The sequence below is a fragment of the Odocoileus virginianus genome, chromosome 13 (assembly GCF_023699985.2).
Source record: "Odocoileus virginianus isolate 20LAN1187 ecotype Illinois chromosome 13, Ovbor_1.2, whole genome shotgun sequence".
NCBI lineage: Eukaryota > Metazoa > Chordata > Mammalia > Artiodactyla > Cervidae > Odocoileus > Odocoileus virginianus.
Genome location: NC_069686.1, coordinates 62557249 through 62580250, shown reverse-complemented (window position 1 = coordinate 62580250; position 23002 = coordinate 62557249). Strand labels below are relative to the sequence as shown.

General features: G+C 45.0%; 1 protein-coding gene across 1 annotated transcript; it reads right to left on the bottom strand.

Moving 5' to 3' along the window:
* Window positions 1-9304: 9304 nt before the first annotated feature.
* Window positions 9305-16943, bottom strand: TSN (translin). Its single transcript, XM_020894844.2, has 6 exons — window positions 16734-16943; window positions 15524-15617; window positions 14329-14425; window positions 12589-12704; window positions 11869-11948; window positions 9305-11267 (listed from the first exon to the last, which is right to left on the bottom strand). The coding sequence occupies exons 1-6, from the start codon at window positions 16797-16799 to the stop codon at window positions 11034-11036; spliced, it is 687 nt and encodes a 228-aa protein (XP_020750503.1). The 5' UTR covers window positions 16800-16943; the 3' UTR covers window positions 9305-11033.
* Between the last annotated feature and the right edge of the window lie 6059 nt (window positions 16944-23002).

Below are 23002 nucleotides of genomic sequence, written 5' to 3'. Positions count from 1 at the left end.
AAAGGCTTTGGCATAATCAATAAGGCACAAGTAGGTGTTTTTCTGGAATTCTCTTGCTTCTGTTACTAGAGTTCCCTCTACTAAATGGAATCATGTAGTATGTGGTCTTTTGTGGCTGGCTTCTTTCATGTTGCATGTTTTCAAGTTTCACCTATGCTGTAGCATGTATCTGGACTTTGTACCCTTTTATTGCCAAGTAATATTCTATTCTATGACTATAATATATTTTGTTATCCATTCATTAGTTGATGGGCGGTTTGATTATTTCCACTCTTTGGTTATTATTATTAATGCTATAGCAATCATGTATAAGCCTTTGTATAAACATGTTTTTAACATCTAAGTATTTACCTAGGAGTGGAATTGCTAGGTCATATGGTTAACTCTATGTTTAACTCTTTGAAGAACTGACAGACTGCTTTCCAAAGCAGCACAAGATCATTCTGAACCCTTGGTGCTGAGGTGTCAAAGCGGCAATCAGAATTCAAGACTAGAAAAAAGCAGACCAGTTTGCAAGTGAATGACAACAAAGAGAACCCCTGAGAAAACCTTCTCCTTCATTTTCTGGGTCACAGTTTCCTGAAGGGTCAGAGAATAGGTTACAAGACAGCATAAAAGTCAGACAATGAGATGAATGTAAAAATACTTTCACAAAGTAGAATGCAACAAATTCTTTTCTGATTTCATAGGAATATCCAACTGCAATGTATTTGTTTCAATAATCCCAACTGGAATTCCAAAAATGTGTATGAAAGGGACAACATAAAATGGAGACCAACTTATCTATTGCACCTTTGTGGAAGGCACGCAGGAAAAAAAAAAAGACATGTTGATTAGCTAAAGGATAACACCAGGACTTCCCTGGCCATCCAGCGATTAAGACTCCATGCTTCCACTGCAGGGAGCAAGGGTTTGATCCACGATCAGGGGACTAAAATCCCACATTCTGTATAGCACGACCAAAAACTAAATAAATAAAGGCTAATACTTCTGATCAAAAGTTAATAGTAGAATCCATAATAAAGTTTGGATTTATTTTATCTCAACGTTTAAGGCCAGTCAAATGTTTAGGATTTTTAAAATGTATATGCATCTTTAAGATTTTTTGTAATTTTCCAATTTCCTACAATTGATTATATATTTATTTATTGTTTTCATATTTCTTTTATAATCACAGTAGGAACACAAGTCAAAAAAGGGCAAAATATATAAAACATCAAAAAGCAATGGTCTGCATATTGACATACTCGTTGAAGTGTTTGCATAATCCTAGTCAGCTCTGACTGAATGCCAGGCAGTATGATCTATTCTCTCCTTCCAATGTATATAAAATACACGAGGATTAAAGGCAAAGTTCTTCAGGAATCAGCTCAGAGAATGTTCCTGCCGGCCCTCTTCCCTTCTCTTTGTTTTCGTTTGGTGAGAGTATTTGGGAAGTATTCATTTTTCCAGACTGTCTCCAGTTAAGGAAGGGTTGAAATTGCTTGATGACACCAGGCAGGCACAGCCCATGCAGCCAGTTCTGTTAAAGGAGATGAAGACGTGGCCTTGTCCGTGAGGGGGTGGGGGCTGCAGGGAAGGCTCCAAAGGCTCACCAGGCCAGACAAGCTGCCCAGCCAGGGCTCCTGCTGCGTCCTGACACCCACTTCCAGCACTGGTCCTGGGAAGGTTGATGCCAAGCTTTGCTGCGCACAGTTGAAGAAGAGAGCCTGGCTCCACCCTTCTGATCCTGTTATGCCTTTTGGGAATTTGAAGGTTAACTTTTTTTGCAGTCACACCTCACAGCCTGTGGAAGGTTAGTTGCCCAACCAAGGACTGAACCCAGGCCCTGACAGCATGGTGTCCTAAGCACTGGACTGCCAGGGAAGTCCTATGAAGCCTTAAAGTTTATTGATCTCAGTTGTCTTTAACACTATAAGTCTTTGTCTTGTGTCAATTTTAGGTCTAATTAAATAGCTTTTGATTAAATAGAAGGGCCCAAATCACTGACTGCTCCCGCAAACCACCCCTGAATCATTTAAACAATCTTGCAGTCATCCCCCAAAAAGCAAAAACAAACACACTGCTCTCTGTATTTATTAAAATATGAGAATTGAAAAATACTCTGGCTTCACTTCGATTGTCAAGATGAGCAGAAGGTTCATCCCTGGAAGATTTGACAACAGGCACAAGGCAGAGGACGCTGAGTCTTTCCTGACTCCTGAACAGAGCTGGCTGGCAGGTCTAGCTGGTAAGGCCAGCCTTGTATCACCGAAACACGCAGCTGAAATGGATGAACGCTGGACTCTGGCAAGTGCGGAGGGCTGCAGACAAACGTTAACATTAAATGACACCAGACGATCCTGAAGGGGCAGGGTTAACGAGGAGGAGAAATGACCAAGCGAGTCCAGGAGTCAGGACTCTGCGCTCCCGCCGCAGCGGGTGAAGCTTCCATCCCTAGTTGAGGAACTAAGACACTGCAACCCACGTGTGCGGCCAAAAAAGAAACATGACAAAGCGAGTAACTAACATGCCCAACTTTCTTGCCTGGGGATTCTACTTACTCTCAGCTTTGTGTCCCTTCAGTCAAAATCCTTAAGGCCTTCACAGTAAGTAGATTTCCATGGCAACAGCAAGAAGCAATACATGCATATCATATTTCTGCTGGCCCGTTCCTGCCTGGATACACTTGAACTAGAGGGAGTGGCACAGGCCACCCTGTCGACACTGTCACCCAGACACTGGCTCCTCACTTCCGAGTACAGACCTCCCCACTGCTCTCCCACACCTCTCCCCCTTCCAGGCGAAAAGTATGAATGTGTTAGTCGCTCAGTCGTGTCCGACTCTTTGTGCCCATGGACTGCAGCCTGCCAGGCTCCTCTGTCCATGGGATTCTCCAGGCAAGAACAATGGAGTGGGTATCCATTCCCTTCTCCAGGGGACCTTCTTGACTCAAGGATCAAACCCAGGTCTCTTGCATCGCAGGCAGATTCTTTACCATCTAAGCCACCAGGGAAACCCCCTTCCAATAGCTTCTCCAGACAGAGAAGGATTCAAACGTTTACTGTATCTACAGGGCCCTAAATTCTAAGCCAAAAGTACAGTCCCCTGTGCAACCAGTCCACGTCATAATCAACTCAACACTTGCAAAACTGAACTTCCCATCTTCCCCCAGAAGCTACCTCCAAGATTCCCATGTTTGTTCTAGAAGCTCAGGAATCTTTGACTCCTTTCACCTCCTCTTCCCTTGCCTTAGTCCATTCCGGATGTGGTAACAAAAACACCATAGGCTGACTGGCTTAAACATAAATTGACATCTGGCAGTTCTGGAGGCTAGGAAGTCCAGGGTCAAGGTGCCGGCAGATTCAGGGTCTGGGGAGGGTCTGACTCCTGGTTCACAGCCAGTGGTCTTCAGCAGTGTCCTTACATAATGAGGGTGAAAGGGCTCTTGGGGTCCCCTTTACCAGGGTACTAATGACACACATGAGGACTCCACCATCATGACCTAATCACCTCCTCGCACAGGCCCCGCCTTGAAACACAGGAAGTTCCCTCCACACAAACCTTCAGACTGTGGACCTGCAAAGACCTGAAAGTCACACATCCAGTCACGTCAGTCCCCGCGTCTGGTGTGCATCGTCACATGCTATCCAGCAGATGTGTTTCTGCTACTTTACTGTACAGTACTGTATACATACAGTACAGTGGTGCAGTGTCTTCACTTCAAGCCCAGAATCTGTGCCCACATCAAGCACGACTGAAACTGCAGCTCGTCCTCCATCTCCTAGTGCTGATGATCCGTCCGCTCTACCGTCTCCCAACTCCTCTCCCTCCTGCAGTCAGTAGCTCTTCTGGCCTCTTCACTCAATGCCAGCTGCTGTATGCCGCTGTTGTACTTTTCAAGATACTGTACTGTAAGATTTAAAAAAATTTTTGTACTTTTTATGCATTTGTGTGAAAAATATTATAAACCTATTACAGTTCAGTACTACATAGCCGACTGTGTTGGTTCGGTACCCAGACTAACTTCATTGGACTTACAAGCATGCTCTCGGAACAGAGCACTTAGGGGACTTACTGTACCATTCAACTAGGGATTCAGTTCAGTTCAGTTGCTCAGTCGTGTCCGATTCTTTGCGATTCCATCAACCGCAGCATGCCAGGACTCCCTGTCCATCACCAACTCCCAGAGTCCACCCAGACCCACGTCCACTGTGTCAGTGATGTCATCCAACCATCTCATCCTCTGTCATCCCCTTCTCCTCCTGCCCTCAATCTTTCCCAGCATCAGGGTCATCTCAAATGAGTCAGCTTTTCGCATCAGGTTGCCAAATTATTGGAGTTTCAACTTCAACATCAGTCCTTCCAATGAATACCCCAGGACTGATCTCCTTTGGGATGGACTGGTTGGATCTCCCTGCAGTCCAAGGGACTCTCAAGAGTCTTCTCCAACACCACAGTTCAAAAGCATCAATTCTTCTGCACTCAGCTTTCTTTATAGTCGAACTCTCACATCCATACATGACCACTGGAAAAACCATAGTCTTGACGGGATGGGCATTTGTTGGCAAAGTAATGTTTACGCTTTTTAGTATGATCTCTGGGTTGGTCATAACTTTCCTTCCCAGGAGTATCTTTTAATTTCAAGGCTGCAATCACCATCTGCAGTGATTTTGGAGCCCAAAAAAATAAAGTCTGACACTGTTTCCACTGTCTCCCCATCTATTTGCCATGAACTGATGGGACCAGATGCCATGATCTTTGTTTTCTGAATGTTGAGTTTTAAGCCAACTTGTTCACTCTCTTCTTTCATTTTCATCAAGAGGCTCTTTAGTTCTTCACTTTCTGCCGTAAGGGTGGTGTCATCTGCATATCTGAGGTTATTGATATTTCTCCCGGCAATCTTGATTCCAGCTTGTGCTTCCTCCAGCCCAGCATTTCTCATGATGTACTCTGCATATAAGTTAAATAAGCAGGATGATAATATACAGCCTTGACGTACTCCTTTTCCTATTTGGAACCAGTCTGTTGTTCCATGTCCAGGTTTAACTGTTGCTTCCTAACCTGTACACAGGTTTCTCAAGAGGCAGGTCAGGTGGTCTGGTATTCCCATCTCTTTCAGAAGTTTCCATAGTTTATTGTGATCCACACAGTCAAAGGCTTTGGCATAGTCAATAAAGCAGAAATAGATGTTTTCCTGGAACTCTCTTGCTTTTTTGATGATCCAGTGGATGTTGGCAATTTGGTCTCTGGTTCCTCTGCCTTTTCTAAAACCAGCTTGAACATCTGGAAGTTCACGGTTCACATATTGCTGAAGCCTGGCTTGGAGAATTTTGAGCATTACTTTACTAGCGTGTGAGATGAGTGCAATTGTGTGGTAGCTTGAGCATTCTTTGGCATTACCTTTCTTTGGGATTGGAATGAAAACTGACCTTTTCCAGTCCTGTGGCCACTGCTGAGTTTTCCAAATCTGCTGATATATTGAATGCAGCACTTTCACAGCATCATCTTTTAGGGTTTGAAACAGTTCAACTGGAGTTCCATTGCCTCCATTTGCTTTGTTGGTAGTGATGCTTCCTAAGGCCCACCTGACTTCACATTCCAGGATTTCCAGCTCTACGTGAGTGATCACACCTTTGTGATTATCTGGGTCGTGAAGATCTTTTTTGTACAGTTCTTCTGTGTATTCTTGCCACCTCTTCTTAATATCTTCTGCTTCTCTTAGGTCCATACCATTTCTGTCCTTTATTGAGCCCATCTTTGCATGAAATGTTCCCTTAGTATCTCCAATTTTCTTGAAGAGATAGCTCGTCTTTCCCATTCTATTGTTTTTCTCTATTTCTTTGTACTGATCGCTGAGAAATGCTTTCTTATCTCACCTTGCTATTCTTTGGAACTCTGCATTCATATGGGTTTATCTTTCCTTTTCTCCTTTGCTTTTCACTTCTCTTCTTTTCACAGCTATTTGTAAGGCCTCCTCAGACAGCCATTTTGCTTTTTTGCATTTCTTTTTCTTGGGGATGGTCTTGCTCCCTGTCTCCTGTACAATGTCACGAACCTCCATCCATAGTTCATTAGGCACTCAATCAGATCTAGTCCCTTGAATCTATTTCTCACTTCCACTGGGATTCTGCATATGAATTTGAGGGGAGACATAAAGCATCCAGTCCACAACATCATCTGCCCCTAGCTCCAATCAGCAGCAAGTTCACTCTTTCCTTTTTTTTTAATAATTTTTTAAATTTATTTTTTACTGTGCTGGGTCTTTGTTGCTGCAAGGGCTTTTCTCCAGACGTGGCGAGCGGGGCTCACTCTCTAGTTGCAGTGCACAGGCTTCTCCCAGTGGTGGCTTCTCCCGTTGCTGAGCACAGAATCTAAGACACACGCGCTTCAACAGTTGCACGTGCGGGCTCAGTAGCTGTGGCTCCCAGGCGCTAGAGCTCAGACTCCATAGTTGAGGAACACAAGCTTAGCTGCTCTGAGGCATGTGGGATCTTCCTGGATCAGAGATCGAACCAGTGTCTCCCGCATTGGCAGGCAGACTCTCTACCACTGAGCCACCTAGGAAGCCCCAGAATAGCCACACTATTCAGGAATAAAAAGGAACAAACTACTAACATGAAGTGAAAAGACATAAGGGACCATATACTCTACCATCCCACTTATATAAAATATCCAGAACAGGCAAATTTATAAAGAAAGAAATTAGACCAGCGGCTGCTGGGGCTGGGAATGGGAACAGGGATATCTTGGGGAAATAAAAAAGTTCTAAAACTGATTTATGATCATTTTTGCACTGCCTGGTAAATCAAATCATCCAACTGTTCACTTATGAGTCCATTTGACATGTGAAATGTATTTTAATAAAGCTGTCAAAATTTTTTAATTAGACACTCAGTTGAATATTAATCTTGTTAATGTATTTTCTAGCCACCCTTTCCCCTACAATAGACCCTAATATCTCTTGAGGGTGAGACCAAATCTCCCACATATTATATGAAATTTTAATACAAATTACATATAATCCAAAGCTCTACACAGACTGTGTTCACAACCCTCTGTGGATATGACTTTGCCTTGTCAGGCTATGGGGTGACTGTAACCATCAAGAACGTCAAGGAAGAAAGGGTGTGTGTGGATGGACTAGCAGAGTAACTGCATTTGAATCCCAGCTCCTCTAGGTGTAAACTCAGGGAACGGCCCGCCATGAGCCTAATCTCCTGGTCGAAAGTAGGAAAAGGGTTTCCCAGGTAGTGCTGGTGGTAAAGAACTGGTCTGCCAGTGCAGGAGACACAAAAGATGCAGGTTCAATCCCTGGGTCTGAAAGATCCCTTGGAGGAGGACATGGCAATCCACTCCAGTATTCTTGCCTAGAGAATCCCATAGACAGAGAGGCCTGACGGGCTATCGTCCATAGGGTCACAGAGAGTCGGACACAACTGAAGCAACTTAGCACACACACATGCAAATGGGGAAAAATGTGGTAGCAACCTCACAAGGTTGTTCAGAGGATGGAATGAGATGATCTGAATAAAACTTTTAGCATGGTGCTTGGAACATGTTACAGCTCACTGAATCTTGACTTAAAACATACAAACCCAAACACAAACGCACACACACCAGAGGAATCTCTTCACACAGGAAACACCTTCAAGAACAGAGGGGCCAACTACAGATGACCCACCCCCGTCTGCCACCCACCAGGCAGCCAGGGGCCTTGTGTCATCTCTTCTCCCTTCCAAGCCCAGTGAAATGCATGTGTGACCAGAAATACCACCACTAATCACCTAACAAGAGGAGCTGAGCAGCGCCCACAGTTTTCATCATTTAGTCTGTCTGCCTCTCCATCCTCTCATCCTACAAATGTGGGATTCCAGCTCCTGGCCCCCTTGGCATGAGCAGGGCGCACATCCTGTTCTAACCACTGAATGAGAGACAATGACTTGTCACTTCCAAACCAGAGCACGTGTCTGGACAAGACTCTCCCTGAAGAACCAGCAAGAGGTCCAGCCGGCAGCTGCTGTCAGTGAGCCACGTGAGGCCAGCTTGGAGCGGGCCCCCTGCTAACCTGTGCCGGGCGGGGAGCCGAGGGGGAAACACGTGCTCTGCATCCCCCAGCCTCGCCCACGTCACAAGGCTCCAGGGCTCTCGGTGCCTGCAGAACGGCCGGGTGAGAGGTTCTGAAGGACCCAGCGTGAGGGCCGTGGGGAGAGCGCTTTGGGGAACCCAAGCATGCTGTGTCACAGATAAATCAGGAGAGCCGGAGGACGAGCGGCGCTTAGGAAAGCCACAAGCCCGACCAAGTCACAAGGCGCTCAGGCTGTGAAACTGTCTGTTTTCAGGCTCTCACCTAACACCTAAGACACTCTCCTCCCCTAGCTTCTGAGGTGAGCACTCTCCCGGCTCTGTGAGCCTCTGGCAGCTCAGCGTCTCGTGGCTCCACTTCCTCCGCCTGCCTGTCCCCTCCCCATGCTGGCAACCAGGGCTCTGTCCTCAGCCCCGCATGCCCTCCGAATGCTTATTACAGTGGGTACTAAGCAGATAAATTATTTCAGGCTCGGGGAAAATCTTACTTGGTGTGAGGCATGACAGCGATGCTCTACCTGGGACAAATGGTGTAGTCCAGACCAAGAAAGAAGAAAGTTGAAGAAAGCTGTAACTTCTGACTGCACAGTCATGAAAGAATGCAAGAAGAGCCACATCCAAATCACTTCTTTAGATAAGTGAAGGTCTCAAAATATAGCCAAAGGAGCTTTTGTTCCTTATTACGTTCCCCTAAGCATCACTCATTGTTTAAGGCAGGGCAAATCCTGTCAAGCATTTATGGAGCTCTTTTCTTCTCCTTATAAATAAATAAATGTGTAAAGAAAGCATCCACTAATCTCTATTTTCTCTAACCTGCTTGATTTTCTAAAGTTAGAAAAAGCAATCCTGGTGTCCTGAAACCACAGCCAAGGCTTCTCAACATCCTCAGTTAAAATACCTGTTATTTCCCAACCAGGGCAAGCACAGCACCGTTACCTACACGTCACAGCACACACCTCGCTGCTGCTGACCTCTGTCTGCCCATCACAGGGTAGGCTGTGCTCACTACCCAGTCTTCTTCAGCCGCAAAAACATTCAGAACTTGGGACTTTCCTAGTAGTGCTGTGGCTAAGACTACACACTTCCAACTCAGGGGGTATGGGTTCTAACCCTGGTCGGGGAACTGGGCTCCTATATGCCAAACGGCATGGCAAAAAAATTTAAAAAGAAAAAACACTCAGAACTCACTGCTCACATAGCAGACTTCTCATGGCAGCGCACTAAGTGACAAAAAGACCAAGAAAGAAAAGAAACGGTTTTTATTGCTTTACAACAAGCCAGCGGCAGACACAACACAATAATCACACACAACACTTGATGCCCCCAAATGGTGTATGAAACCAGAACGTGCTCCTCCACTTAACATCTGTTTGTGAAAACTGAAATCCAAAACTTCTCCCAAGAACTTGACTATTCCCAAGGAGAATCAATACTTAAAGAAGCAAAGAAAACTACTATCAAACTTACTGCACATGTCTGATCACATAATTCAGAACCTTTTACACTCAATCCAAGCAGTGCTGTTACTGAACATTTTAGATGACCATCCTAGGTACTTTACAACTCCAACAACTTTCTTCTTTCCACAAATTCTTTGCAGAAAGAGCTGTCAAGAAAATTGTTCTAAAATCCAACAATGCACAGCAATTTATGCCTCATTTCTACTTCTTTCCTCATGATGGAAAATTTGGTCAAGTCCTTAACGTGGCCTGATGACAGCTCTGATGCCACGCCAAAAATCCTACTGTACAAAAAGGAAGCCTAAACTCGTATTAGGCATGAGAGGGTGACACTTCTAAGTAGTTCCTATCATTCTGGACACAGTGGCACCTTCCTTTCAGTGAGCTCCAAGAGACTGTGGTTTAAGTCACCATTTTAATAATTTCAATTCAACAGCAAGTTACATGGCAAGTACTACCTGAAAATGGGGGGATGGGGAGCGTGGGGGTTGTAGGGGACGGGCCCTGTGCCAGGAAGATAAATGTGACTTGCCCAAAACTGGGATAATTAACAACCTGAGAGGATTGCTTCCTCTTAAAAATACGACCAAGTCAGCTATTTTTTGCCTTTTCATTCAAGGTTTTCTCTTTCTTCCAGACAAAGCACAGCATTCTTCTCCCAGAATACCACCAGTCAGGGTGTTGAGAATTAACTGACTGAGTGGCTTCACACTCCCAGACCTACAGGTCTACCTGGCTATTAGGTTAAGAGGTTTCACACTCAGAAATATATCATATGAAATGTTTAAGATGCATGTGGAGAAGATGTTTAATTCTGCAACAGCAGAATGTTAAGGCAACATCAGAAAGCGGGTGTTTTAGAATCCTACCCCTACTCCCCATCTGGTAAACAAAGCCAGATGATGTTACTCAATCCTTAATACAAAATTGTCCCAAAATAACATGCTGAACTTGTCTTTGCAGATTAATCTCTGACATTTTGATGGCAGTGAGACAGACCCCTGGGGCTATACTTGCCTTGCAAAAAACTTCAACACCTGATTTACTCACAAGGCTTAAAATAAGTTGTCCTTCACTTGGCAACCATCCATTTAATTATGTTTTTACACTGTATCCAGGCCACACCTGGATATGGATGGCTAATGTGGAAATAGAAAACACCAAGGATCACTCCTGGAGAATCACAAACAAGACAATGAAGTTCTCAAACAGCACATCGACAGCATCGGGGTAAGCAAGAAAAAAACTTTACCAAGAGATCAACATGTACATTTTCTGACAAAACTCAAGTACACTGAATTACAGAGCAAATTCACTGAAAACAACAACAAAAAACCTGTCTTTGTAAAGGCTATTCTGTCACCCCCTGAAGTGTTTCAGCTCTGGTACACCACACAACCGGGTAAGAAGATGAAGCGCGGTGTTCAGCGACGGGACACCCTAACTACCATGGCGGGCGCGGGGCTGGCCTGGCGGCGCGGCTGGAGGCCGCAGGGCCCCGGGGAGCCGCTACTTCTCCACGCAGGCCGCTGCCGTCTGCTTGTTGAAGCCCCGGATGGAGAGGTCATAGACCACCTCCTCCACTTTCTTCACGTCGTACTTCAGGCCGTCGTAGCGCTTCCTCAGGGAGTCGTTCTTGAGGTTGAGGAGGCGGAAGCCGGAGTCCAGCTCGTTGATGAAGGTGGAGATGTGCAGAGGCCGCGAGTAGTCCCCGGCGGTCACGCTGTTGACGGACAGCCTCGACTGCGGGGGAGAAGCGGGGTCACAGCGGGGCTCTGCCCCCAAGGCCGGCGTGCCCGCGACTCGCCCACACTGCCCCCACCACCACAGTTCTAACAGCTGCTTGGTATCACTGACTGACTTAATCATCCCAATTTTGGTGGAGTTTCTGTGATCGCCCGACTCCTCACAGACATAAATAAGGTCACAGTGAACTCCTTGATAACAGCTTTCTTCTGCTTTTGATTTATTTTTATAGGCAATTTCTCAGAGAGAAATTAAGGGGAGAAAGACAGTAAGAACTGGTAAAAGTTCTATAGTTAACTGTTCCCCAAAACAACTATGTAAAGGAACAGTTACCAGGAATATATACTGTGCCACTGCTCTGAAAGGAAGAAGTGTTTTCATCTTTTTAAATCACACAGTAGCAAGTGTGCAAAGCCACCTCACTGTCTGAACTGCCGTCCCAGCAAAACATGCACACACACAGTACCCAGTCAATGACCTGTGACCAACGGACGGCTTAGAAAAGAATCGGACATCTGAATTTTCGTACCCATGTAAAAAACTGACAATGATGTGGAAAGATCAAAAAGAGCAAATAGCAAATCACTAAGCTTCTTACCAGTTCACTAGCGAGAATGAGAACTCCTGAGAGATAATCTTCCACATCCAAGTGAAATCCCTTCTCCCGATCAGGCTCAACTGAAAAATGTGATGTGGTAAAGACAAGGTCAGGATGGAAACATAACTTACACTAAAATTTTTTTTAAAATACACACACATATACACAAGTACAATTTCTCTCAAAGTAAAAAAAGGAGTCTTTCAAAACTATCCTTTCAATGTGGACATAGCCTTAGCAACAGAACTCACTGTGGAATTTTTGAGCTCTCAAGCAAACTTCAAACTTTCGTCTCATTTTTCTTAAAGTAATACCACCAAGAATGGTATCCTGTTATGCACGAGAATAGCTTTTAGAAGGTATGCACTGAAACATTTAAGGGAGAAGTCATGGGATCTACACCTGACTTCCGAACAGGTCACACACGCCCCCAGCACACAGTGAGGAGACTACAGACACGGCAGACTGTGAACAGCCGAGGGTCTAAGTGGGGCAAACAGGGGTCCGCTGTGCTGTTCCTGAAACCCTTCTGTAGGCCTGAAATGTTTACAAACGGAAAGAAATGCCCAAGTACACAGAGCAGGCCCCGACGCATTTTTAGTTTTCATCTCTCCAAGAAACCAGTTTTCCACTTAGTTCTCATTTGTTTCCATAAACAGAAATCCCCTCTCACCAAAAGTTAAACCGACCGCGCGGACGGACACAACGGAGGACACTCACTGCCAAGGATCTCTGTAACCGCTTCTCGCGTCACGAGGGTTTCGGACTCCAAGTACACAACGAAGGCGGCCAGGAAGACCAGGCGCTGCAGCACAAACCTCCAGTGCTCGTGAAACCTGCAGTGGGCGCGGGGGCAGCGTTAGAGAGACGCGCACGGGACGCGGCGGCCAGACACGCGGGGCACGACGCCCTTCCAAGGGAGACCTATGTGAACCTCCGAAACGTCCAATGTGTTAAGAGCAATGTGACATTTAAGTATTATATACAGAGGGATTTAGTGTAAATTTTGCCAGTCCAAATTTTTAACAATTATTTAATTTTAATATATAAGAAGCATGGTCCAATTCTGATGAATGCAAAAATATACAACCAAATGTTATAGACAAGAGCAACTGTGCTTTAGAAGTTTAATCAGTGAACAATGTGCTTTAGAAGTTTAATTAGCTCTGAGAAAAATAAATGCTGGCAAATGCAAACTGAGGAGAGCTGCAATGTACATCAGCCTCAGCATCTCAGTCCTACACTCTGAACTGAATGCAGGATATCAAGAAACTCCAGCTTCACACACATGAGAACTACCATCACTAAACAGGTGACCTTAAAACCTTGGGCTACAGTAGTTAAACTGAGTGAGGAGACCGAAAAAGAAAAAAGAAATTTTATAACCCCTAGATGTTTATGCTATGCCTCCTGATTTTCAAATGTGGCAACAAATTCAAAAACATCTTTCAACACAACATAGGTCAAACCAAACATTCTGAGGGCCAGATCAGTCAGAGAGCAGCCCGTATGTGAACTCGAAACTCCATGCTCTCTAAAGAACCTGCCAATTCTACTGTCCTATTCTCTAAGCGTCAGTTATTAACCTTACAGCAGGGGTCAGCAAACCCTGAGGCTTTATGGGTCACATTCAGTCTCTGTCACATAGTGTTACTTGTTCCTTTTTCTTAGTTAACTCTTTAAAATATAAATATATTTATAAAAATATAAAAGGTCACAGTAGTTTCCAGCCCCTATCTCTCAACAATCCTGTGAGGTTACACTCCCCACTCCCCACATAGATGTCCTTAAGTATTTCTTGTCCTAACATATCTTAAAAGAACATTGCCTCTAGTGAGAAAGCAAGTCTAAATAGAAAGTTTAGGTTCCTATTTACCATATTTCACCAACACTCAGTTTTTCCCAGTTTAACACCTGTGAAATCAGGAAGTATTAAACAATCTACATGTTTCATAATTATGATTAATAATAATCTTTTCCCTAATGATACGTAACATTGTTTCTTAAAATAGTGTTGTAGATTCAATGAAATATGGCATAAAATATTAGCTGCATATGTCACTTGGCAGCAAAATTCAATATTCAGTTTACACACATACACTGCCACTTAATCCCATAATCTTAATAGCACAGATATGGTCCATCCAACTTTACAAGTAAGTTCAATAAACTAAAAAAAATTCTCTATTTTGACCTTCACATAATACTTTTCCTTTTAATTACCTTCTCATTGCAAAAATTACACATGTTCTTTAAGAAAATTATGAAAGTAAGAGAGAAAAAAAAGTCAGCGATTTTGTCACCATTAAGATACTCCCACTATTAACAGTTCCCTCTCCTCTCTGTTGTTTCTCCTAAGGAGGACTGTAACCTAAATCTAAGCAATCATTTAGTCCATATAAATTTTTCTCTTGCCTTCTTTTATTTAACCTTATAAAAGATGCTACTTGTCTTACAAACCTGTAATACTGTTCAGCAGGAAACTTGGTCTTCAAAGACGTTAGATGTGTTTTTACTGTACCAAAATGTTCTCGAGCTTTCAAACACCTCTTTGGAACTGATCACAAAAAGATAGTCAAATGAAATAACGAAAGACTTACCAAATTTCAAATACAGTTCTTGCTTAACAATCTATGCAGTCTACCTGGAAATAAATCAATTTTTTAAAATCTCATGAGCAAATGTAGAGCATGCATCTCTGTTATCAATCTGGCCCTCAAAATTTCACATCCAGTTTCCCTACTGAAAAATAAACAACAAAAAATTGCTAAAAGGGAGTATGTCAGGAAACACTGGCAAACTGTTATAAATTAACTAATCTTTAAGCTGCCTTTCCTAGTCAGTCCCCAAAGGATGCCTGAAACTGGATTTTGAAGGCTCCCACAATTGGTCAAAAAGCAGCTTTAGGACTTCTTTGCAAGTTCAGTGGTTAGACTCCATGCTTCCACTGCAGGGTACAAGGGTTCAATCCCTGTTTGGGGAACCAAGATTCCACATGCCACATGATGTGGTTGAAAATTTAAAAAAAAAAAAAAATTTTTTAACAGCTTTACAATTATTCTCAATCAGGCTGACCAACTCCCTATCTCTGACAAAAATGACTTGCCCCTGACACCTGTTAGCTACATTATGATACAATTCTTAATCTTAAAACACATTTCACTTCTTTTAACTGTGCTATCTTTTACAATAGAGATTCCATTTCTAAACTTCTTATACTCCATCTCCATTCAAGAGACTAACTGTAAACACTGTGACAACATTTTACACTGCCCATTTTATCTAAAAATACATATTAAATCACATTCAATGACTGAAAGATTGCTGTAAAGAAAAAGAGAAATAAAAGTTGCTAGATACACAAGAGAACTATGGAACTACCACAATTATCATCAGTAGAACTCCACCACTAGAGAAAATATTCCTAATTCAACCTGTGTGAGAGCAGAAAATCAAGAAAAATACAGAGAATTCTGTAAACCTATAAAATGATCAACTCACTTATTTCTCCAATTTTACTCACCATAAAAACATGAGGAACAATTTTCATAGTTAAACCTTACAGATTTGATAAGTCTTCTGAATGTAAATTAACTCTTTAGATGAAAGATTGACAGAGTGGATAAAACCTTCCAAATCAAAACAAAGAACTTACTGTCCTGAAACCCAGCACCCTGATGGACCCCTTGCAGTAGAGTTAAAATCTCTCGAGCTGTTTGTTCTAAACTCTGCACAACTTTTCGGATTTCCTAGAAAGAATAAGATCAAAATATCAAATAAATTCAAGGTAAGTATATTATCATAGCCTTAAACCAAATATACTAGATAATATATTTGATCTATGCCACCTTACTTACATTTCAAACACTAGCAACCTTTACAATGACATAAATGGTGCATAAGATTTATTCAAAATTGAATTCTGACTTTTCTACCTTCTCTGAGACCTTCAGGAAGTCATTAAAAAACCTGAGATTTCCTCATACAGATTTCAAACGGTAATAGCCACCCACTCGCCCCAAATATCCCATTGGAACACTGAAGGAGATGAGGTATTCAGACATAGACCAAAAACAGAAAACGAAACAATACAGGACTGAGTATTTTTCATTCATTCATTTTGCAAATATTCACTGAGCACTTGTATTACTAGGGAACCCTTCTTTCCTGCAGTTTAGAGTGTCATGCGGGAGGCGTTTAAAAAATAACGACCGCACAAATTAATGCGCTACTAGAAGTAAACAAAACAGGAAAAAGATCGTTTTGATTGTGAGGTCAAGAAGGTGACCAGAAAAAAAGAGTGGAAAAGAAACGCATTCCAGGGAAAGCAAGCGGTGCTTGCAAAAGTCCCGAGGCAGGACGCTATTTGGGGAACCGGAGGAATAAAAAGGAGATAGCGTGACCATAGCATACAACAGAAGAAGGAGTAAAATGAGACTGGAGAGACCCGTGGGCCACAGCAGAGTCTGGATCTTTATCCTACGTGGAATTAGAAGCCATAGAAGAGTTTTAAAGAGAAATGGCCACACGTGCTTTTAGGACACCAGCAACCCACACAAGAAACACGTGGTGTCTGAGTCCCACGCGCTGAGGGTTCGACATAAAAATGAACTAAAAATGAGAAAAACTGACACCCAAATAAGGTAGGTGATGCCGAAGAGCCGAGCCCTGAACACAGGGAACCAGGACCTGGCAGCAGAATCGGGGGCGGGGGCCAAGGAGGTGCCCTAAGCCGAAACGAGAAGCGGAGGAACCCACCCCCGGAGGCTTCCCCACCGCTCGAATCAGAGCGACGGAGGAGGGCCGGGCGTCGCGGCCCAGCTAGGCAAGGAGAGGGGAAGGGGCATGGGGAGACGGGGGCTCGCCTCTCGGATGTCCTGCTCGGCAGCCAAAAAGCCCTGCAGCTCCACGAAGATCTCGCTCACAGACATGGCGCCGGCCGCACGACCGTCAGCCAGGGCTGCGAGGGTGGCCGGCAGAGTGCGTTCCGGAGACAACCGGCGCCTTCAGCTGCAACGCCCCGCCGCCACAGCCGCTGCCGCTGCGTCCACCGAGCCCTACGCTGAGCCTGTAGCTGGGGTCCTCCCAGGCCCGCGGCGCCCAGGAAGCCGGGCTGTCCGCCGCGACGCCTGAGACGCGGGCCGGAAGGCAGAGCACGGTGGGCGGGGCTCTTCGACAGGCATCGCTGGAAACAACCCGGGAGGGGTCCTCGGAGCACGTGGGCTTGAGAGAGGTGGGGACTTGGGCTGGGAAGTGTGGAACCTTCTGCTGCTAGCTAGTCGTTTCCTCCGTCAGTATCAAGCTAGGTGTTTGGTCCCAGGAGCTGTGCACGATACCAAAACCTGAGGTCTCTTACATGAAATCGTGTTAAGTTTAGTCGCTCAGTCGCGTCCGACTCTTTGCGATCCCACGGACCGCAGCACATCAGGCTTCCTTGTACATTACCAACTGCCGGAGCTTGCTCAAACGCATGTCCAGCCAGTCGGTAGTGCCATCCGACCATCATCCTCTCTCACCCACTTCTGGCTTCAATCAGGGTCTTTTCCAGTGAGTCAGTTCTTCGCATCAGTTGGCCAAAGTTTTGGAGTTTCAGCTTCAGCATGAGTTCTCCATGAATATTCAGGACTCATTTCCTTTAGGATTGATTGGTTTGATATCCTTGCAGTCCAAGGGACTCTCAAGAGTCTTCTCCAACACCACAGTTCAAAAGCGTCAGTTCTTCAGCGCTCAGCTTTCTCTTTCCTTATGGGCCAACTCTCACATCCATTCGTGACTACTGGAAAAACCATAGCTTTGACTAGACAGACCTTTGTTGGCAAAGTAATGTCTCTGCTTTTTAATATGCTCTCTAGGTTGGTCATAGCTTTTCTTCCAAAGAACAAGCATATTTTAATTTCATGGCTGCAGTCACCATCTGCAGTAATTTTTGGAGCCCAAGAAAATAAAGTCTGTTACTGTTTCCATTGTTTCCCCTATTTGTCATGAGGTGATGGGACCAGATGCCATGAACTTTGTTTTTTGAATGTTGAGTTTTAAGCCAGCTTTTTCACTCTCATCTGTGACTTTCATCAAGAGGCTCTTTAGTTCCTCTTCACTTTCTGCCATAAGGGTGGTGTCTGCTGTATCTGAGGTTACTGAGGTTACTTATAATATCTAATAAAATGTGTTGTGTAAATAGTTGTTTATAAATAATATGTAAATAGTTCCCAGTACACAGAAAACTAAAGTTTTGCTTTTCGTAACTCTAGAATTAAGTATTTTCTCTCTGGGGTTGGTTGAATCTGCCCGTGTGGAACCATAGATTCAGAGGGCTGACTGTACAAGGTGTTTTGTCCTATAGCAGTTGGCAGGAAGATGCTTCAGTCCTGAAGGGTATGCAGGTTGCAGTCTTTGGAAAAACATTCATCTCTACAAGAAATACTTGGGAAAAATAAAACTTATGCAGGACTGGAATAACAGGATGGATTAAGAGTAAAATTTTTCTCTATACTTTTTTTTTTAAGTTTAACATCTCTGTAGGAGTGTATTGCATGTTTTAAGATTATATGAATTTTTAAGCGTTTCAAGTGTGAAGTTTCTCTTCCTCTCAACTAACACCTTCCTCCATCCTCCTTCCTTGAGGCAAGACTTTTTGTCTGACCAAATTCCATACATGTACCCTACAGATTGGAGAAGGAAATGACAACCCACTCCAGTATTCTTCCCTGGAGAATCCCATGAACAGATGAGCTTGGCGGGATACGGTCCATGTGGTTGCAAAGAGTCACACAACATGACTTAGCAACTAAACAACAACCCTACAGATATGTGTGTGTAGGATGCACTCCAGATGAATTAAAATGATTACTTACATCAACTAAATGATAACTTATTGTTTGCTTTGTCCCAGATGTTATTCTAAAACTTTACATGAAGGACCGTATTTTATCTTCATTATACTTATGCAAATTTGATACTATTTTTATCATAAATGATAAGATAGTTGAGAGGGGTGGGGCAGGGGCAAATATAGAAAGGATTAAGAGTTACAAACTACAAGGTATAAAATAGGTAAGTTAATGGACATAATGTACAGCACAGCAAATAAGCCAATATTTTGTAATAATTTTATATGGATGATATCTATAAAATTACCAAATTACTAAATTATACACCTGCAATTAATAAGTCAACTATACTTCAATAAAAAAGAAAAACTGAAAGTCAAAATTTAAGAAATAAGATCATTCTTTTGATAAGTCCTATTTTTAAAATTCTTGACATATTTTGTCAAATCACTTTTCAAAGACATTGAACTAATTTCCATTCCCCTGCCCACCAGGGCCAGTCTGCCTGCACTCTCCCCGTGAATATTAACACTGCAGACATTCGGGGCTAATTTAAGGGTGAAATTATACCTCTTTTAATAGTACTGAGGACAGTGTGATGGGTTGTGCACGCCTGCAAGGTTCTTTGAAGGGCAAGAGAGGTCAGAAAGAGAAACGTGGTTGGGAGCTGTGGCCTGCAGTCTGAGACCAGGAGAAAAGGTTAGGGAGTCAGTGGAGAGAGAGAAAAACGAGATGGGCCTGGGGCTGTGTACCCATGAGGATTTGGGGTTTTTTCTGACTTTATTTCTTTATTTTTGGCTGTGATGCAAGAGCTTGTTTTCTAGTTGCAAAGAGCAGGGGCTACTTTTTGTTGCAGTGTGTGGGTTTCTCAGTTTAGTGGCTTCTCTTGTGGAGCACAGGCTCCAGGGCATGCAGGCTTCAGCAGCTGCTGCCAGAGGGCTCAGTAGGTGCTGTTCCTGGGCTCTAGGGCACAGGCTCAACAGTTGTGGCACCCGGACTTAGCTGCCCTGTGGCATGTGAGATCTGCCCAGACCAGGGATTGAACCCATGTCTCCTGCACTGCCAGGCAGATTCTTTACCACTGAGCCACCAGGGAAGCCCCCATGAGGTTTTAATTTACAGAGGTGACATAGTGACAACTGGAAAGGCCAGTGCCACTGAAAGAAGAATTTATTACTTACATTTCCTGAGAGGACAGGGAACAGCATGCCATGCAGGGCCACATGGGGAAGCACCAGGTTTACTCAGGAGGCAGAAGCAGGAGCCTGTGTCTGTGAGTACTCTGAATGCTTCTGGTGGGCTTCTGACTATAGGAGTGGTCTCAGGTCACCTCACAGCTGGCCCTGGCATGACTTAGCACAGGGAGCCAATGCCGGCTGTGCGCGTGAGAGCCAGGTAAGGAGACGCTGCAGGCTGAGCCTTTGTTAGCCCTGGAGCAGCAGTCCCTCTGCAGCCAGCTGGCTTTTTGTCTTTTTCTTTTAATTTATTTTGCAATCAAATATAGTTGATTTACCATCTTGTGTTAGTTTCTGGGACACAGCAAAGTGACTTGGTTACATAAATATTCTTTTTCATATTTTTTTTTGCCATTATGGTTTATCAGAGGATATTAAATATAGTTCCCTGTGCTAAACGGTAGGACTTTGTTGTCTGTCCATTCTATATATAATAGTTTGCATCTGCTAATCCCAAACTGCCAGCAAGCTTGTTAAGGTGTCAAAACAGAAATACAGAAAATACAACCATGATTAATACAGGCCAGGAAGGGGGCACCAGGATTTGGACTACAGGCCCTTCAGGACCCAGGACACCAGGGCCCACATCCCTCACTGAAGGGCTGGAAAGGATCCTGGGATGAAGGAGGGCATTGGTGAGTCAGCCCAGTGGTTTTCCCAGGGAATCTGGACCCTCTGGGCAGCACCCACTCTCCAGGCTCACCAGCCCTATCCCCCAGAGGCCCCCCCAGCTCCACCAGGGTCACTGCCACACTTGGTATCTGGATTTGGGGCCTGTGCAGGACATTAACCACAGCACAGGGCAGGGTGTGCCCCAGGTGCCAGACATCCACAGGACAGAGGAAGAAAATTTCCCTTCCAGCTTCAGGTCATGGGGCCCTAAGTGGTCTGCAGACTGAATTTTTAGCTTGTCAGGTGACATGCATTGAGGCTGCACAGTTGAAGCTGGTGACACAGATGAGGATCGCTCCCCACTTCTTCCCCTAAAACCATGCCTTTCACTCCTACATGAGAAGCCCTGTAACTGAGCAGGGGCCAGTCAGGCAGGGCCAAGGGTGGGGCGGGGGCATCTGCCCTCTTTAGTGGCAGCAGCTGGGCTCTCATCCCGAGGGTGACATGTTGGATGACCCCACAGGGATCAGGCAGAGAGATGGAAGGAGGGGAGAACAGGGGAAGAGGAAGGTGGACAGAGCTGGGCAGGCACCTCGGACCTTGTCGGTGCCCACCTGGTCTCCTCTCCGCCAGCCCCCAGCCCCGCCCCACAGAGCCCGCTCCTCCCAGGGCCCAGCTCCCCAGACACTCAGCACATCCCGCCTTGCCCTGCAGGTGGTCCCCGTCTGCCATCCACCCCCCACCCCCTGCCATCAAATCCCAGCAAGCAGCCCTCGTTGTGCTCGGCCCCCAGCCTGCAGGTGATGATGGTGGCACCATGGGGAAGACGTGCCCCTTTTCTACCCCAAGAGAGGGGCGGCATGGGAAGACGGGGGCGAGAAAGATGGGGGAGAACCGCAGTGAGCTCACTCAACTGACCACTCGGTCTGGGGAAGTGCCTGGGAAGCATTTGTTACACGTTGTCAAGTGACTGGGGTGGGGTGGCGCTGGCAATGAGTGCTGGGGACAGGTGCCAAGGCAGTGTGTATGGGCCAGTCCAACTCAGTGAGAACCATCTCACCCAAGTAGCCTCCCCATTCTACACGCAAATCCGGAGGAAGGAAGAGAGGGAGGAAAACAGGGAAAGAAGTGAAGAAGGACAGAAGGAAGGAAGAGACAGATACAGGCAGCCCAAGTCTATCACCTGGGCATGCGGAAGGCCAGCTGCCATTCTGATCATTAGTACTGTTGCTGCTGCCACTAAACAGTATAGACTCCCCCACTCCACCCAGGAACCTTAACAATCATCTCACCCAAAATCTTACTTATGGCTGAGAAAACAGGTACCACCTGAAAGGAGGAGGATTTTCCCCCAGGCACATGGCCAAGGGTCTACTGGGTTTCTGGATTCTCTGACCAGAAGAGCACAACTCCTACAATCCCTGGGATCTAGACAGCAAAGGCAGAGAATGAGATGGTCCCGGCAGGGCCAGAGCATCCGTCGTTGAAGGCGCTGTGGCTGACTCAAGGTCTGAAAGGGGAAAATGAAGCAGGTCTGGGATGCAGTGAGGATTCAAGGGCTGAGTCTCTGTCCCCAGTTAAGGGCAGACTTCTATGGTCAGGTGAAGGCCAAGGGGAGGGTGTCCTGGTAGCTTTCTGTGAACATCCAAGAGTTCCTCCACTACCTGGCCGTCAGGTGTCAAGTCAGGCCCAAGATTAATTAAAGTGTTTTCCCTAGAACATCATTTCAGGCTGCACCAAAGTGGTAACTGTATTCGTTTCCAGCCACAAACTGGGTGGCTGGAAAAAACAGAAATGTCTTCTCCCACAGTTCTAGGGGCTAGAAATACAAGTCCCAGATTTTGGCAGGGCCATTCTCTCGAAGACTCTAGGGAAGAACAGTCCCTTACCTCTTCCAGCAATTCCTGGTGTTCCTCAGTTTATGACACCTCTCCAATCTCTGCCTCCGTCATCACGTGGCATTCTCCGTGTGTGTGTGTGTGTGTGTGTGTGTGTGTGTGTGTGTGTGTGTGTGTGTACAAATTTCCTTCTTATAAGGACATTAATCATTGGATTAGGGCCCACCCTATTCCATAACAACCTCATCTGCAAGTGACTACATCAGCAAAGATCCTGTCTGCATCACAGGTGTTGAGGTGAAGACTTGAACATTATCTTTTGAGGGGACAGCAATTCAACCCAGTTCAGTGATCAGTTCCCCATATCTCTACTCCTGATAATCAAGGTGTAACCCACGGAGCATCAGCCTCACCTGGGAGCTTGTTACAAACACAGAAGCTGAGGCCCTGCCCCCACCTAGGAATCAGAATTGGCAATCCACATGCTCACTCAATTTTGATAAGACTTGGGTCACCACCTGATCCTTTGGAGGCCAGGGATTCCTGGAGTGGGTTGGGGAAAACTGAGAGGGGATCTCCGAGAATAAAAGCATCAGTTTGCCGTCTTCCCTTCTCTGCTCCT